The following is an 18,865-nucleotide window of genomic DNA, read 5'->3' as shown; positions in this document are numbered from 1 at the left end:
CCTGGCCCGCCGGCGGCGTAAGCGGGAACCTTCACGCGGGTGCGGCCTCAGGGCTTGCGGCTTAGTCTAAACCGGAGCAGAAAGGCCACGCGGGGCCTCGCAGGTACCTCGCTGCAAACGTCCAGGTAGCGACGGACTTGCCCTGCAGGCCCCGGAGCTGTTTAAAGGGGAAGTTTAGGGGTCTTGTTCTAGAAGCTTGCTCCTTGGTTAGCGAGTGAGGCTCCACGAGAATTGTGTGAGTTGTGTGTTCGGGGTGGGGGTTTTCGTGTAAATGGCGTTGTTTGTAACTGGGTTTGGGGCTGGCGGGGAGGGATAATGGGAAGAGGGTTGAAAGGCTGCCGAACGGTCCTAATGGGGAGAGCCTGTTTATTTATTTTATTTTATTTTGTGTGTGTGTGTGTGTGTGTGTGTCATCGTTTGACCATGGAAATTATTCAGAATGTGGATGGCCGAGACGAGAAGAGAGGAGCTCTGATGCCCTTGCTTGATTTAGCAGTTCTCCCTCCGTGGAAAGTTGAATTTCTGGAAACGTCCCCCGTCTTGTAGATTTTTGCCTGCGTAAAGGCGCTAGGGCTTGGCACTTAATCGCCTTAAAAGTAGTGAGATGGAAGCATAGTACCTAAAGCATCACTGGGTTTTGAGCTCGCTCCTGTGGAAGAGAATTCCGGGAGAGTGGGTCTAGACTTCTCAGGGAACTTAAAGCTTTGCTTGTAGTCTTAATTTTCTTGTACACCTAACTTTTTTTTTTTTTTTCCCTTGCTTCAGCTTCATCTGTTTCAATGGTGCAACTCTCTTCATCTCCTTTTGGTTACCAGTCACCTTCAGGCCATTCAGAGGAGGGAAGAGAGGGGAATATGAAGTCAGCCAAGCCCCAAGTGAACCACAGTCAGCATGGGGAAAGCCAGCGGGCCATGAGCCCCTTGCAGTCTACTCTCAGTTCTGCTGCCTCTCCTTCCCAAGCATATGAGACCTATATTGATAATGGACTCATATGCCTTAAACACAAAATTAGAAACATCGAGAAAAAGAAGGTAACCTTCCCTCCCCCCATCCCCTCAATGTGCCGTCTTTAATAAGGGTCAGGGAACAGGCATTTTTACTTGCTGTCAAGGCTCATAGGTATTCTTTCCTGAAAGATGTAAATTAATCTTGGGATTTGGTGGCTGAAAACCTACAAGCAGGTTAAATATTGGGTACATTAAACGTTTTCTGTTTGCTTTTTCAGTCTAAATAAAAATATTGTTCATAGTAAAATTATTATGCCTGCTGCTGTTGAAATACTTGAAGAGCTAGCAACTTTAGATCAGATTCTTTGAGTGTAGAATTGTTTCTTTTCATAGATGAGTAATAGCCTGATTTTTTCTTTAGCTTGTTTTCCTTGTGACTTTCTGCAGCAGTTGATATTGCAGTATAACTGCTGCAGTCATTGGAAGCCTCAACGATGGTAGAGCCAGAAAATATTTTAGCACTAATTCTTGTGTTGCTAGGTGATCGTTTGCGATTGGTGGGTGAAAGCATTGTAGAAAACCTTATAAAGAGACTCATTATCAGCCTAACCTTACAGTAAATGCTGATGTAAAGATCCAACTCATTCCTCATTTCCTGAGTCATGTAGCCTGTGAAACAGGACTGCACGTTGCTTTGTTGTGTCATGATTCTTTTTTGCTTGTTTTTTTTTTTTTTTTTTTTTTTTTTTTAAATTTTTTTTTTTTTTTTTTTTTTTTATTTATTTATGATAGTCACAGAGAGAGAAAGAGAGAGAGGCAGAGACATAGGCAGAGGGAGAAGCAGGCTCCATGCACCGGGAGCCTGATGTGGGATTCGATCCCAGGTCTCCAGGATCGCGCCCTGGGCCAAAGGCAGGCGCCAAACCGCTGCGCCACCCAGGGATCCCTCTTTTTTGCTTGTGATAATAAAGTGAGTGATTGACTATCTGGGCCCGGGAACTCTTTAACATATTTTTATTCTACGACCTAGTTAAACCTTAGGAAAGTTAGCTTTTAACGGAGGAGTGTAAGATTTTTCAGAGTCTAGTTGACTCTGTTTCTTTTCCTCCCTTTCTCCCCACCAGGAAGATAGTGAAGAAAGACCAGTTACTAGTAGCTTCTCTGTAGCTCTAGCTCTCACCAGTTGTCTTTTGAATGCATGTACTTGATCACAAGTGTGATAAGGTGAGTGTGCCTGGGTCAGCACAAATTCCCTGCCACATGGGAAACTAGTCAAAAGATCTATTCAGAGCAGGATCTGTTGATGGAGACTCAATGTCTTCCTCCCAGGCGGAGGAACTACATATATTCGTATATTTGTGCTCTCCAGCTTAACTATAGTACTTCTTTAATTTTGAATACTTATCTGGTCAGTACCAGTGCTTTTGTTTCAAGCTTTTGAGAAAGCACTTTAAAGCTATAAAGGCAATATGGGAGGAGCCTAAATGTTGCTTATAGAATACCATAGTGGGGCATGTCATTCTTATAGGGGCAATAAATGCAATTTGTTCTGTATTTACTGAAATACCAAATTTAATATGAAAAGCTTTGAGTTAAAGCTTTCATAATGATAGAGAAAAATATCTTTTACATTTCTGTACTTCCATTATGAAGCTTGCTATTGGACAAATGCCACCTAATTCAACAGGTAACTAATAGTTTAGGCATGAAGTTGGAGCAGGTTTTGTCAGTCTAAACACTGTTTAACATTTTGTGCCAGATGATTCTTGGTTTGGGGGAGGGGCGATCCTGTGGATTGTGCGATGATACGCAGCATCCCTGGCTTCTAGCCACAAGATTCCTGTAGCATTCTCTACCTCCCTACCACCCTCCAATTAGTGACAACCAAAAATATCTCCACACATTCCCATAGATCCCTGGGGGTCAAGAATTGTCCTTGATTGAGCACCACTGGATTAGGGGCATATGATTAACTAGCTAAGTCCCTATGTGTTAAATAGTCTGATTATAGAGGCCAGGAAGATAAAAAGTTTTATTATTTAATTTTTCTAATTCCAGACTAATGTTTGTGTGTAACATTTTTTTCTCTGACTGGACTATACCTATAGTTGCTGCTTGCCTTGCAGTAAACTCGTATTCTTAGATTGATAGTTTACTTCAAGAACTTTGTTTTCATAAGAAGCAGTCTAGTATGTTCTTCAGAATTTTATATCAGACTATAGTAGATACAAGTTTCTCTTTTGTAGCTCAAACTGGAAGACTACAAGGATCGCCTGAAAAATGGAGAGCAACTTAATCCAGACCAGTTGGTAAGTGGCTTATGATCCTTTGATCACACTTGGTGTTTTTTTTTTTCCTTAATAAAACTAGATGGGTTTGGTGAGACCAAAGATATAAGGCCAATAAAGAACAGTGAAAATCCACTGGATTTTTCAAAAGGCTTTGTCTTCTTTACCTATGAGATCTTTTGCACTAGCAGATGGAATAGGTTGGGGGTGTGGTTGGTGAGAGTGAAAGTGTAGACATCACTAAGAGTCAACATATGAATTTATTTTTAAAAGGTTTTATTCACGAGAGACACACAGAGGTGCAGAGACAAACGCAGACACGCAGAGGGCAAAGCAGGCTCCATGCAGGGACTGTGGGACTCATGTGGGACGGTCCCAGGTCTTTCAGGATCACACCCTGGGCTGAAGGCAGCGCTAAACCCCTGAGCCACCCAGGGATCCAACAAATGGATTTAAATGAAACTTTTGCTAGGGTGGGCTGAAGAAGTAGAGGGAAGGCTAGCTTTTTCCCCCCCACTGTTCACTGATTTATTCTAAACCAGTCATCTTTCTCCTCCAAAATGTAAAAGGATATTCATTCTAGCTTGCTTGCTTAGGTTTTCTCCTTTTGCCCCCCCCCCCTCCCCTTTTTTTTGCTTCCCCTTAATTCCTTTTGTGTTCTGCCTACTTTTCTACCCTGGATTGCCATGTCACCTCTCAGGAGGCATGTTTATCTGATATCTGGCCTTTTGCCTTTTTTTTTTTTTTTAAACCTTCCTGTAACAGAGTATATAACTTTTATATATAACTTTTTTTTAGTATTTGCAACTTGTAAAAATATTTAACTTGTCTATGGTATACCTGGTAACTGCAAGTTTTATCTAATGTGGTGAAAGAGTTTGCAATATGGAAATGAAGAAAACGCTTAATGTTTTCTTGATCACATCTCTGGGTAAGAAGGGACAAAATTAAGTTGCTTTACAGAGTCTGGATCTGTTTTCTCGTTTTTTTCAGCTAAGGTTTTTGGTTGTGTATCTGAGATAGTGGCATTCAAGGTCTTTTCCCTTGCCATATTGACTGCTCTTCACTGACCTAGAATTTTTGTGATGTAGTAAATTATAATTTTGCTGAGGCACAGATTTGAATTGTGTGAGCTCTGAGAATGATGTGCTCACATAGCTGGTGAGAGGACTTAACTGGACATCCAGCATTTCAATATAGCTTTGTTTTCAAGTAGTCATGGTATGTTCTATAACTTCTGAAGTGATAATTCTCTTTGTGTAAATATCCTTGAAGGAAGTGTTCTGTTATAGTATTTGATTTTTGGGAAATAGGGAGTATAGGAATAGGGAAGTTGGTGGTTTTCATGGTAGCTCTGAGAAATGTCAAGGACGTGCTGTATTTTAGAGTTACAGCCTTGCAAACTGTAATCTCAGTATTTCATTACTGTTTTCATACTACATGTTGCTTTTATAGTATTAACTTTGAATTCTCAAGTTAAATGCTGACAGCTGCCAAATTTGTATTGCCAGTAGATATGTCTTTGAAATTCTAGATTCCTATGTTCATTTGCCTATTTGGCTGGCATCTCCTGACTTCACCCTGCCCCCCAAAACCTGTTCCTCTAATCTTAGCGATGTCAGTTAATGGCTTAAGGAACTAGGGTGGAGTTGGCCAAAACCTGTGGAGAATTTCTCATCTTCTGATACCACACATCTAGCCCATTAGCAAGGTCACTTCTACCTTCAAGGTAAATCCGGAAATTGGCCATTTCTCATTCCGCTTCTGCCGCCTCATCTTTCATCTACATTCCTGTAATAGCTTCCTCAGGTTTTTATATTTCTGCTCTTCAAGCCTGTTCTCAATATGATAGCCTCAGTAATCCTGTTCAGATGCAAGTCAGTTGGACATTATCCTCTGTTCAGCTCTGTTGCTTCCTATCATGGTGGCAAAATGTTCTTAACTATGGCCTACAAAGTCCTACAAAAGATGCTCCCTATTTCCTTTTGCATCTTTATTGTATTTTCTGCACTTGCATCCTTTGCTACCTTCATTCTGGCTACACTGGCTTTCTTGCTGTTCCTTAAACATCTGAAGCACACTTGAGCTTCAGGGCTTTTGCATGTGCTGTTCTTCTGCCTGGGATACTTTTTCCCCAGGTGTCTAAGTGGCTCAATTTTCAACCTCCTTCAGCTTTTTATTTGAAGGTTATCTTAGTAAGACTTGTCCTGGCCACATGATACCTCCATTCCTTCAATCACATTCCTTAGCTTGTTGCCTTGCTTTAATTCTCTCTCTTTTTTTTTAAGATTTTTATCTATTCATAAGAGAGGCAGAGCAGAGGAAGAAGCAGGCTCCATGCCCGGATCCTGATGGGGGACTTGATCCTGGAACTCCAGGATCACGCCCCGGGCCAAGGGCGCCAAACCGCTGAGCCACCCAGGGATCCCATATTTTATTTTATTTTATTTTATTTTATTTTTATTTATTTATTTATTTATTTATTTATTTATTTATTTATTTATTTATTTTTCATATTTTATTTTTTAAAAAAATTGTTAATTTGAGAGAGCATGAGCCTGGGGGAGGGCAGAAGCAGAGGGAGAAGCAGACACCACTGAGTACGAGCCCTATGCCGAGCTCAATCCAGGACCCTGAGGTCATGACCTGAGCTGAAGGCAGATGCTTGACTGAGCCGCCTGGTGCCTCAGAAATTAGGAAATATTTTATTTTATTATTTTTAAAGATTTTATTTATTTATTCATGATAGAGGCAGAGACACAGGCAGAGAGATACAGGCTCCATGCCGGGAGCCCGACGAGGGACTACATCCCGGGAATCCAGGATTGCGCCCCGGGCCAAAGACGGGCGCCAAACCGCTGAGCCACCCAGGGATCCCCCAGGAAATATTTTAAAAGACAGTTTTTCTTTTCATCTTATCCTTCCTCTGTTCAGTTCTTATGAAGTACAGTAGTCTTTTATCTGTGGTTTTGCTTTCCCTGGTTTTAGTTACCTGTGGTCAGCCATGGTCTGGAAGCAGAAGATCCTCCTCCTGTTGTGTGTTCAGACGATCAATAGTAGCCTAACATTACATCACAGTGCCTATGTCCTTCACCTCACTTCATCTCATCATGTAGGCATTTTATCATCTCCCATCATGACAAGAAGGGGGACTGCAGTACAGTGAGATATTTTGAGAGACCACATTCATAAAACTTCTGTTACTGTGTAGTGTTATAATTCTCTTTTGTTATTGTCAGTCTTTACTGTGCCTGATTTATAAATTAAACTTCATCAAAGGCATGTGTGGATAGGGAAGGGAAGAACAGTATATATATATGGTTAAGTACTGTCTGGTTTCCAGGCATCTACTGTGGGGTCTTGGAACACATCCTTTGTAGACAAGGGGGAATTACGGTAATGATTGCTAGTAGATTATTAGGTATCTGTCCAGGGTTTTTTTTTAAGATTTTATTTATTTGAGAGAGTAAGAGCAGAGAGCAGGGGGAGAGGCAGAGGGAGAAATAGGCTCCCTGCCCATTTGTTATAATTGAACGTAGGTCTCTGTCTCATGAATAAATAAAAATCTTTAAAAAAACTTATTTGCAGAGATTGGGACAAAGTAATTTTTGGTAAAAGTCTGTTTCTGTGTTACTTTCTAATTTTGTGTGGTTCTATTTTTCTCAGTTTACTTTTAAGATTTTATTCATGACAGAGAGGCAGAGACACAGGCAGAGGGAGAGGGAGAGAAGCAGGCTCCATGCCCAATGTGGGACTCGATCCTGGGACTCCAGGATCATGCCCTGGGCCTAAGGCAGGTGCTCAACCACTGAGCCCCCCAGGTGTCTCGACCCTATGTTATATTTAATACATAATGCAAAACTCATTAAATAATACGGAATCTTTTCCACTTTGTAGTCCCACAGCAATTGGCCTAGTCAAGGCATACCACTCAAATGTTACATAGGCTTCCTAATTAATATTCTTGACTTGAGACTTTCCTTTTCAGTTCACTAGGCCTACTCCTGCTAGTGTTCTGTTTTCGAAACAAATCCCGGTATATAATAATATTCAAATGTTTTAAAGTTCTATTTATAATCTGTAGCATATTTGAGGCTAAAATCATGTTCTAAACTGCCTTTTGTTAATTCAGCAATTATAAATTAAGTATTTACACTGGGAGGCTCTGTGCTTAATGAGAGGGTTATAACCTAAGGAGCAAATGTAATCCTTGCCTTCATGGTTATAGTGTGATGGAAAAGAGAGGTAGGAAATAACTAAATATAAATGTAATGGATGTTAGGGTGAAGTACAGAGTGAAAATGGATTGTAATGAGGATTCTAACCTAGTTTGGAGAATTGAGGACAGCTTTCTTGAGAAAGAAGTGCTTTAGTTAAGACCTAAAAAATGAATAGGACTTAGCAAATTAAAAGGGGAAAGGAGGAAGAAGCAGGCTAAGCAAATGCTAGCATGTGAGCCTGAGTAGGTAAATGTTTTTACAAAGAGCCTTTCTAGGAAACTAGAAAGAAAGCCAGTGTGAATGGAGTAATGTAGTTGGAGGGGGTAAAGCTACATACACATTTTTGTTTGCCTTTGAAGACTTTGTGCTTCTTAAGGTTATCAGAAATACAGATAGGTTTTAAGCAGAGCATAGCTATAGGTTTCTAATAAAATCGTTTTGCAGGGTGAGTAAATGGTTTGGAGATGGTAAGTGTGGAGGTAAGGAGACTAAGGGTTGGCTATATAGTCTGGGTCAGACTAGTAGTTTAGTAGCAGAGGGGTTTGAGTAAAGTAGCTGGATTTGAGAGGTGGAATTAACATAGCTTGGTGACAGGATGTAGGAGTATAAGGAAGAGCCAAGAATAGTTTCCAGGTTTCTGGCTGGAACAGTTGGATGGATGGATGGCAAAACCATTTATTATTGGCTTGGAAACACTTAGGGAGAAAAAGGTTATGGCAGGGTAGGATAAAGAGCTCAATTTTGGACCATTGATTTTAATCTTCCTGTGAAACGTTAAGGAGTGGTATATAGTAAGTATTTAAGATACAGGTCTGGTGTATGGAGATCTTATCTGTATGGCTGCTTATTGAAACCCTGAGAAAAGATGAGACTATCTTGGGTGAGAATATAGAAAGCTTAGGACAGAGTTCTGAGGAACTTTGGCATTTAATGTTTGAATAATAAAGGCTAAGAATAGGGATGCCTGGGTGGCTCAGCATGAGAGTCTGCATTTGGCTTAGGGCGTGATCCCGGGACTGGGATCAGTCCTGCATCTGGCTCTCTGTATAGAGCCTGCTCCTCCCTCTTCCTATGTCTCTGCCTCTCTATGACTTTCGTGAATAAATAAATAAATCTTAAAAAAAAGGAGCTAAACTGCTGAGCCACCCAGGGATCCCAGTTTAGTGCTATTTTAAACAAAGATTTTTTTGTGGAATCAGGATGCCTTTAATTTGAAGTATTCTGAGAAGTAAACCCAAATGAGAGCTATAGAAGATCTATGGGTTTAAAGGGTGGTGTTGACATTGCTGACATCAGTTATGGTGGAATGGTGGAAATTGAATTTTTCCACCATTGATGGAAATTTTTCAATTTCCATTGAATTTGAAGGAGGTGGTTGCTAAAAAGGCACTTTTTTTCTTATTTAGGCTGGGAGAGACTTGAACTTTTTTTTTTAATTTAAAGGTTTTTATTTATTTGAGAGTGTAGCATGAGCAAGAGGAGCCTGAGGGGCAGAGGGAGAGAGCAACTTCCTGCTGAGCAGTGAGTCCATTGCAGGGCTGACTCCCAGTATTCTGGGATCATGACTAGAGCTGAAAGGGCAGATGCTTAATCAACTGAGCCACCCAGGTGCCCTACTTGTTAAATGCTGGTTTAAGCATCAAGAGAGGGAGCAACTCAAGATTTTATTTTATTTTTTTAAAGATTTTATTTATTCCTGAGAGATACACACAAGGAGAGCGAGAAAGGCGCAGAGACACAGGCAGAGGGAGAAGCAGGCTCCATGCAGGGAGCCCAATGTGGGACTCCATCCCGGGTCTCCTGGACCAGGCCCTGGGCCAAAGGTGGCGCTAAACCTCTGAGCCACCCGGGCTACCCAAACTCAAGTTTTTAAAATGAGAATCATAGGGCAAGATTTCTTAAGGCATAATTGAAAAGGGTCCAGAGCACAGTAGGATATCTGTCCCAGTAAACAAAGAAGGGGAGGAAGAAAGGATGGATCCACACTAGATGATGGGATGATGGGAAGTTGAGGTAGTTCCCATCTGATGCTGGTTTTCTTGAATCCATGTTAATACAACCTGGGAGTAAATATGGGGGGTATTCCTTTCTGGTTTTATATACCTCTGACGTCTAGAAACTTAGCGATTATGTTGTCTGTGCATTCTTGGTTCTGTAGTTAGAAAGCCTCTTTATATTTTTTAAAATGAAACATATGGTTCCCCCCAAAATGTTACATGTGGGTTATACTACATAATAAAGTGAGCATCAGGGATACCTGGGTGGCTCAGCGGTTGAGTGTCTGCCTTCAGCTCAGGTCCTGATCTCGGGATTCAGGATCGAGTCCCACGTGGGGCTCCTGTGAAGAGCCTGCTTCTCCCTCTGCTTGTCTCTGCCTCTCTCTGTATCTCTCATGAATAAATAAATCTTTAAAAAAAATAAAGTGAACGTCAGATTCCACTCAATTCCAATAGCACGTTATCAGCACCACAGAAGCTCTTTCTGAGTATTTTTCCTGTGACCAGACTCTGAACTCCTCCCCACTGCCATTTCTTTGCTTTATTTTAGTACTTTGTTGCTCTTAAATCTGTTAGGGTTGCTTTTTTGTACCTTATACTAAATGTTATTGTACTATGTTCTGCAGTTTGCTTTTTTTCATTCATTATACTAAGGATTTTTATATTAATGAAAGTAGTTATATTTTGTTTTTCTTTACTCAGTAGTAGATTGTAGGTAGATTTTCTACTTTGAGCAATCTTAATATGTGTTGAGACAGAAGTCCAAGATTTTTTTCAGGGTATATACATACCTATCATGGGCAGCAGGGTATGTCCATAGTTAACTTCATAGGCAAAAAAACCATACTCTTCCATAGTCATTTTACTAATTTATGCTAATAATAGTATCATAGGGGTTCTTTTTCTATTGCTTTGTAAAGACTTAATATTATCAGACTGTGTTTCACATGGGGATTTTTTTTAAAGATTTTATTCATGAGGGACACAGCGAGGCAGAGATCCAGGCAGAGGGAGGAGCAGGCTCCCATGTCTCCAGGATCACACCCTGGGCTGAAGGCGGTGCTGAACCACTGAGCTACCTGGGCTGCCCCCAGGTGTCCCTCTTTATGTGTTTAGACAAGTTTCCTACCTTATTTTGTTTCATATTCTTGTTCTCCCATATAGATTTGCTAAAATACCATTAAAAAGTCTATGCTTTCTCTAATTACCAACTTTATTCACCAGTGGAATCTTTTTTGGTTGTTGTTGTTAATCTACAAAATCCTAACTCCTTTAAATTTACTATTTCTATTACAATATTTAATTTTGACTGATAAAGGCAATTGTTCACAAATCTTTCCTACCATAATAAATTTTTCTTAAAAGATTTACTTACTTGATTTGAGAGAGTGCACATGCGAGTGTGGGGAGGGGCAGAGGGAGAGAATCTTTATAAGTAAACTCCCTGCTGAGAGCGGAGCCCAGTGTAAGGCTTCACCCCAGACCCATGAGATCATGACTTGAGCCAAAACCAAGAGTTGGACACTTGACTGAGCCACCTAGGTGCCGTAGATTTCTTGAAGTTGCTTATTCATCTGTGTGATCCTCATTGTGCTTCTTGTGTACTGTATTTGAGTAGTGAATGAATATTGACAGAGGAATCCTATTGGTCTTTTGCACTTAAAACCTGGTCTCTCTGATTTTACACTTTATAGATAGGGACTCAGATCTATCATTGTGGCTCAGATTTCTAGTAGAAAAATTTAATTAAAAAATTTAAGTTTTAAAATTTTTTTGATGGGGGGTAAAAGAGAATCTCAAGCAGGCTCCCTGCTGAGCATGGAGTCTGATGCAGGGGCTCAGTTTCACAACCCCGAGATCATGACCTGAGCTGAAATCAAGAGTCTGATGTTTGACTAAGCCACCCAGGTGCCCCTAAAAATTGAATTTTAATTAAAAATTTTAGTATATGTGCTGCCGAAGCGAGCACTGAATTTTAATTAAAAAATTAAAAAAAATTATGAGAGACACAGAGGGAGAAGCAGGCTCCACACAGGGAGCCCGATATGGGACTCGAACCCCGGACTGCAGGATCACGCCTTGGGTGGAAGGCAGGTGCTAAACCTCTGAGCCACCCAGAGATCCCCTACAAATTGAAATTTTAAATTTAATTTCATATAACTTTTTGAGTATGTATGATAAATGGCTAGTTCATAAGGTTTTAGGAAGTATCTACTGTTTTTATAGGAACACTTATTTTGACATTCGTACTTAGAGAAGTTAAGAGAATTGATGTTTTCTTATCCTATTTGGTAGGAAGCGGTAGAGAAATATGAAGAAGTACTACATAACTTAGAATTTGCCAAGGAACTTCAGAAAACCTTTTCTGGACTGAGCCAAGATGTAAGTATATTTTCTTTGCTTTTTCTGAAACCACTTTAACTACTGATCTTGAAGAAAATATTAATGTCATTAGTGACATTAGTGACATTCAGTTACTAACCATCTAATTCCTGTTAGTTTATTGGGGTTGACAGTGGCTATTGAAGAACTAGTGTTTTCAGATTTCTAGTCTCCAGACAAATGGTATATGAATGAGTCCCCATGACTAAATTATTAGTTCTCTAATGTGTATTCAATGTGAAGTTAGAGCAATCATTGAGAAGGGAACCAAAACTTTTGATGGTTACATTTATAAACAAATTTTTATTATTTTTTAAAAAAGATTTGATTTATTTTTAAGATTTTATTTATTCATGAGAGACACAGAGGCAAAGACAGAGGGAGAAGCAGGCTCCCCACAAGGAGCCTGATGTGGGACTCGATCCCGGATCCTGGGATTAGGCCCCGAGCCGAAGGCAGATGTTCAACCACTAAGCCATCCAGGCATCCCAAAGATTTTATTTATTGGAGAGAGAGTGAACCAGAGAGAGTATACAAGTGGGGAGGAGCAGAGGGGGAGGGAGAAGCACACCTTCCCTGAGCAGGGAGCCTGACATGGGGTTCGATCCTGGGACCGGGGTCATGACTTGAGCCGATGGCAGACACTTAACCAACTGAACCATGTAGGCCCACCAGATTTTATATTTTTACAGGAGTTCTGTTTATTTTTTTAGAGAGGGAGAGAGTACGAGAGGGGCGGAGGGAGAGGGAGAATCTTAAGCAGGCAAAGCATGGAGCCTGGCATGGGGCTCTATGGCACAACCTTGAGATCATGACCTGAGCTGAAATCAATAGTTGGATGGGTAACCAACTGAGCCACCCAGGCACCACTATGAAAGAAGTCTTAGAATAGAGGTTTCTTTTATATAATAGAGGCTTGTGAGCTTAGCATTATTTAATATATAAATAAACAGAATTGATAAACTGTTTCTTGATACTATGATAGTTATTACCAGGAAGATTTTTGATTCATATTAAATGTAGTTAAGCCTAGTTTCACAGTTTGTTAGGTTCTCTGTTGGCAGTGCATACTTTTATATCTGACAGATTTTTTTTTTTTTTTTTTTTTTTTTTTTAATTTATTTACGATAGTCACAGAGAGAGAGAGAGAGGCAGAGACACAGGCAGAGGGAGAAGCAGGCTCCATGCACCGGGAGCCTGATGTGGGATTCGATCCGGGGTCTCCAGGATCGTGCCCTGGGCCAAAGGCAGGCGCCAAACCGCTGCGCCACCCAGGGATCCCAATATATCTGACAGATTTAGTCAGTAATATGAAACTTTAAGGATTCTAATGAAGTATTCTTTGCTGCCTTAGAATTATTAGAAGGCCCTGTATAGATCATGTTGTAACAATTAAGGAAATTTTTTTGTAAATCCATTTCTAGTGGGGTGGTCAGAATGCTTCATAAGATGGTGTCTTCCATTTTTTGGGTATTTTCTTTGTGTATAGTGAACTAAAATTCTCTTCTGCTCTTGGCATCAAAACCAACAAATCATTTCTAGGCTGAAGACATCTGCCATCTTAATTCTTGTAATACCTCTGATTTATTTAGTTTTGACCCACTTTACTATAAAAATATTTCATTTCTTCCCTCTGGTTAGATGTTTGGAAGTCTACTTCTATAATACTTAAAATTTTCTATTAACCTTTTTACTCAGTTAATTTGATAATTTTAGTTTTTCATTCAGGTATTTATTTTTTTCAAAGTACTTTTTTTTTTTTTTTAAATTTTTATTTATTTATGATAGTGAGAGAGAGAGAGAGGCAGAGGGAGAAGCAGGCTCCATGCACCGGGAGCCCGATGTGGGATTCGATCCCGGGTCTCCAGGATCATGCCCTGGGCCAAAGGCAGGCGCCAAACCGCTGCGCCACCCAGGGATCCCTCAAAGTACTTTTTAATTCTTTTTAGATTTAAATTTTGTGAACACGTTCCATGTGCCAGGTACATAAGTAAATTTACTTGATTATTACAGCAGTCTAGGAAATAGATGCATATAGCTTCATTTTTACATACATAAAGAGAAGGCTATCATCAGTAATTTTCCGAATATTGTGTAGGAGAGAATGTACTTTCTTTACTTAATACTTGATTAAGTCAACTAATATTTGAGGTCCTGTCATCTGGCAGGCTCTGTGCTGGGCACTAGTGATATATATTGGTAAACAACAGACATATAGTCGCTGTCCTCACAAAGCTGAAACCGAGAGGATGCAAATAATAAAAAGGTAGCCATTTAATGCAGCAGGTACTTTGGTAGAGGAAGTTCAAGGTATCCTGAGCCCAAAAGAATATCCACTCCAGCCTTGGGAATGGCTAAAGAGAGATATGAAGTGATCATGAGATAAACTTAGATGTGCTCAGTGTCAGTTGCCTTTTCCTGTGCCATCATGAAACTATCCAAGAAAGTCTCATGGAGAGCTAGAATTCTCACCTCTATTCTCTTTCTTCCTCTCAAGTAGGAACTGAGTTTTGGTAAATGTTATTGGTGAAAGTCCATATTGAGGTCTTGGAAAAGCTTTTCTGAGCCTTTGCCATCCTAAAATATATCCTACCCCCCATAACTCAACCAGTTCATTTCTCATTCTCAAAATTTTACCTTCACCTATTGTCTCTTGCCCCTGATAGAACAAGTTAAATTTATCAAGTGACTTCCATATCCCCTAGAAAGGAATTAATGTCATGAGTCTTTTCCTGAGGTTCCCTCCTATCTTACTCTATTAGGATTTATGAACATAGGTTTTGAGGAGTCTTAAGTATGATAGTATAAAGTACTTTAACCTGCATATAGGAAAGATTTTTTAGATTTTTGTTCTCTTACTCGTCATGCCTTGGAAAACATCCAGTGTGATGGATATGTTACAGTTAGAAAAACAACTCTGGGGAGAAAAGACCTTTTAGGTTTCTTAATGGAAATAGGTGGTACTTTTTATTGATTGGTATTTTATAAATGGGAAGCAACATCTGGGACCCATGTGTTATGTCAGACTTGAAGGGATTGTGGTTCTGAGCTTTAGAGTAGACTCCCGGCTGCTCAATCTACATACACGTTTGAGGGAAAATTTGTTCTGTTCACATCCTTATGTTTGGTTAGCTAAATATTGAAAAGTACAGCTCTGTTTTTCAACCAGATTGGTTGAACTGTTATGAAAATATCTCTTTTACTTAAAACTCTTTGTTGGATGTTTTTTAGCACTGTGTTTGTTAGACATTTTATTGTTCTTTGGTTTTTATTTCTTTATGCTTTAGCTCCTCTTTGGTTGGTTGAAAATTGTTTCATTTATTTTTTTATTTTTTAAAGAAATATTTTATTCCTGAGAGACACACAGAGAGGCTGAGACACAGGCAGAGGGAGAAGCAGGCTGTACTCCATGCAGGGAGCCCGATGTGGGACTCAATCCTGCTTCTCCAGGATCAGGCCCTGAGAAAACAGCTGAGCCACCCAGGATGCCCCATGGGGTGAAGGCAGTGCCAAACTGCTCAGCCACTCGGGCTGCCTGAAAATTGACTGTTTTATTTTTGATTTTTATGTTTTTATTCTTTTTAAAGATTTTTATTTATGTATTCATGAGAGACACAGAGAGAGGCAGAGACACAAGCAGAGGGAGAAGCAGGCTCCATGCAGGGAGCCTGATGTGGGACTTGATCCCGGGACTCCAGGTTCATGCCCTGGACTGAAGGCAGGCACTAAACCGCTGAGCCACCCAGGGATCCCCAAAATTGACTGTTTTAGATGAAATATTCTTCTCCTAGAACAAGAAATTAAAACCCCACAAAAACCCAAAACTGCAAAACTAAACTGAAGCATTTTCTTGAAATCCTTGGCCTAAAAAAGGGTTGATATACATAAATAGGGAAATTGTGGGGTTACATACATACATACACATAAAAAGTTAAATTTTGGGGTTAATATGTGCATCAGTGAGGTCCTTCATTTCTTATGGTGATAACAAGATGTACTGAGTATAGATTGGAGTTGAGAGTCAGATACTTGGACTTTCTCAGCTCTGGTTATCTTGAGATGAAGCAGTTTATTTATTACTCCGTCCTTTCTATAACCCCTTTCTACAACCGGAAAAGAAAAGGGTTAAATGAGCCTCTCCATTTCCCAGTGAGATGTATGTATGAGATTTATCACCTAATCTCAACTCTTTGAGATTAGAGTTTTGTGGACTATGAGTTGCTAATATGGTGGTAGAGATTTGTCAACTTTAATTAGCATTTGTTTTAACAGCTACTTAAAGCGCAGAAGAAGGCCCAGAGAAGGGAACATATGCTAAAACTTGAGGCCGAGAAGAAAAAACTTCGTACTATACTTCAAGTTCAGTATGTATTACAGAACTTGACACAGGAACATGTACAGAAGGATTTCAAAGGGGGCCTGAATGGTGCAGTGTATTTGCCTTTAAAAGAACTTGACTACCTCATTAAATTTTCAAAACTGACCTGCCCTGAAAGAAATGAAAGTCTAAGGTAAGCTAATGAAAATACTTCCCTAAAAGAGAACATATAACATTTTAGCATAGCTTTTTAGTTTTATATATTTATAAGGTTTATGTATGTATACATACACGTGTAGGTATTATAGTGTGTATTATATATAGACACACACAGAGGAATTGAAAAAACATTCATTTGATTCACCATGAGAAATGGCCAGACCAGACTGTGACAAGATTGATAGGTTGTCTAGAAGGAAAATCAATTTGAATGATCTCATTAACATGCTTTTTTAAAATTGTAACATTGATTTTTAAAATGATGTCTTATCAAGTTTTGCTTCTCTATGATTACTAACCATAAAACTAATTATATACTATAGTTTCTTTATTTGTAATTATCTCAGGCTGTTGTATTACCTGAGAGTCTTTACCTTCTTACTACTGCTATACTTAAGTGGCGTTAATAAAATATAACTTGGCCAGTATCATTAAACATTCAAAGTGAGAATTATTGGTGGTCTTATGCTATGAATAAATATTGAGAAACACATCAGATAATTTAAGAGACAAAATCAGCAAATGGGGGCTACCCAATTTTTCCCTCTGTAGTTAACCATTTGCTGTTTTTGATTTAATGGAGGAAATCAGCTAATGAACAGATCTCTGTACTTTGTTAAATATAGTACTTCCAGTGTTGTATCTGTTGGCCATGCTAAAGCAGAGTCAGATTTTAGTTGTTGCTGGAAATCAGTCCTGTATCAGGAAAAAACATAATCTTAATTATATATGCATATATATATCATAGCTATATATATTTAAAAATTTCCATTCTGACAGCCTAGTCCATCATCATTATTTGTTTGGTTGCTTCCTTCTCTAATTTCACTTTAATGGATTTAGGAATTTTATTTCTTATTTTTTAAAGATTTATTTATTGATTCATGAGAGACAGAGGTAGAGACCTAGGCAGAGAGCGAAGCAGGCTCCCTGTGGGGATCCTGATACGGGTCCCCAGGACCATGACCTGAGCCAAAGGCAGACGCTCAACCACTAAGCCACCCAGGCCCTAGTTTAGCTTACTTTAAAATGTGTAAGTGAAAAATGAAAAAATAAACTCTTCAAAGTCAAATGCAGTTCTTAATATTATCATTCCACTATTCTTTCATCTAGGACTGTATACTTGATAATGAAAGACGCTGCATTTTGGTCTATTCCTTAATAGTTTTGTCTGGTAAAATATTTTAGTTTTAATGGAAAATGCTTATTTGAAATCCCTAAATGGACAGTGAGTCATCTTTTATAAAATTTCAACTTTTCAAGAGAGTAAAAAGATAAAATTTAACATTGTCTGGAATGTTGATGAGTTATATTGTATAAATTGTGTTGCTCCGTGTGTGTGTGTGTGTGTGTGTGTGTGTGTATGCATACATATGAATGTATGTGCCTCTAAAGCTCCTTTGTTCTGCTTTTCCTTGTCAGTGTTGAAGACCAGATGGAGCAGTCATCCTTGTACTTTTGGGACCTTTTGGAAGGCAGTGAGAAAGCAGTGGTAGGAACAACATGTGAGTTTCCTCTATTCTGGACTTAATGCAGTAAATACTACGCTTTATGTTTAGAAGTTTAATAGGATATTAATGACTGAAACTGTCAGTCCATAAGAACTTACATGTCTAGTGATACTATATTGGGAGAATGATCTCTGTTTAGGTCTCTTAAAAGCAGCTAATGTGTAATTGTACTCACTAAAATGGAATCTAGAAGAGTTTTGAAGCAGCAAAGTCACTGTAATATGGGAACAAGAACTAAAGACTGGTACTGGCTTGGCCATTTTGGGGTTCAGTTCTCTGCATGGCAGTACCTATTCTATTTCAGAATCTTAAATCCACACATTGTTAATAGTAAGGCTTACCTACGAGATATGCCTATGAAAGTATGAATGGTATGGCTACATAGTTTATTGAAGCATTGTAGTCTATCCTTCTGGAAATGATCTGGAGAGAGTCCTTTTGGCTTCCTAAATAGACTTTGACCAAATGACCAAGTACACATGGACATGAAGTACATAGTTTGGTGTGCTAGGTTAGAATAATGAAAACACTAGAAGCTAGTAAACTTTTTTGTTAGTCACTGCTTCCTTTTTAAAAATACCTAAGTATGTAGTAGAACTATCTCAATTTCTAAGTCCTTTCAAGTTTAAATCATAGAAATTTTTCTTGTTTAGAATGCAAAATAATGCAAATAATTTTGTGGAGCATAGTTTAGCTCTTTTTTAGTTTAGCATTTCTTATAAAATTAAGTGTACACTTAACTATATGACCAAGTAATTACACTTCTGATACCCAAGAGAATTGTAAATATAGGTTCACATAAGTACTTATACATGAATGTTCATACCAGTTTTATTAATGATAGCTCCAGACTGAACACAGCCTAGATGGACATCAATTGATAATAAAGAAAATGTGGTATATCCAGTTAGTAGAATCTACTCAGTAATAAAAAAGGAATGAACTATTGATACATGTAACAACACGGATGTGAATCTCAAAAT

The 18,865-nt window shown here is 39.1% G+C and overlaps 1 protein-coding gene across 8 annotated transcripts in view; it reads left to right on the top strand.

Annotated features, from left to right (window-relative positions):
- CAPRIN2 (caprin family member 2) overlaps positions 1-18,865 on the top strand; it is a 43,508-nt gene that overhangs the window by 516 nt on the left and 24,127 nt on the right. For 7 of the 8 annotated variants that reach the window (XM_038577175.1, XM_038577173.1, XM_038577174.1 and 4 more), the window contains 5 exons: positions 766-1,031; positions 3,194-3,256; positions 11,748-11,834; positions 16,107-16,345; positions 17,794-17,876. In XM_038577175.1, the coding sequence (XP_038433103.1) occupies positions 780-1,031; positions 3,194-3,256; positions 11,748-11,834; positions 16,107-16,345; positions 17,794-17,876 (724 nt within the window). In that variant the 5' untranslated portion in view covers positions 766-779. Of the gene's footprint in view, positions 1-765; positions 1,032-3,193; positions 3,257-11,747; positions 11,835-16,106; positions 16,346-17,793; positions 17,877-18,865 lie in introns of those variants that run through there. The other variant, XM_038577179.1, reaches the window with a different exon arrangement.

Source organism: Canis lupus, chromosome 27 (assembly GCF_011100685.1).
Source record: "Canis lupus familiaris isolate Mischka breed German Shepherd chromosome 27, alternate assembly UU_Cfam_GSD_1.0, whole genome shotgun sequence".
NCBI lineage: Eukaryota > Metazoa > Chordata > Mammalia > Carnivora > Canidae > Canis > Canis lupus.
This window is presented reverse-complemented; position numbering and strand designations above follow the sequence as displayed.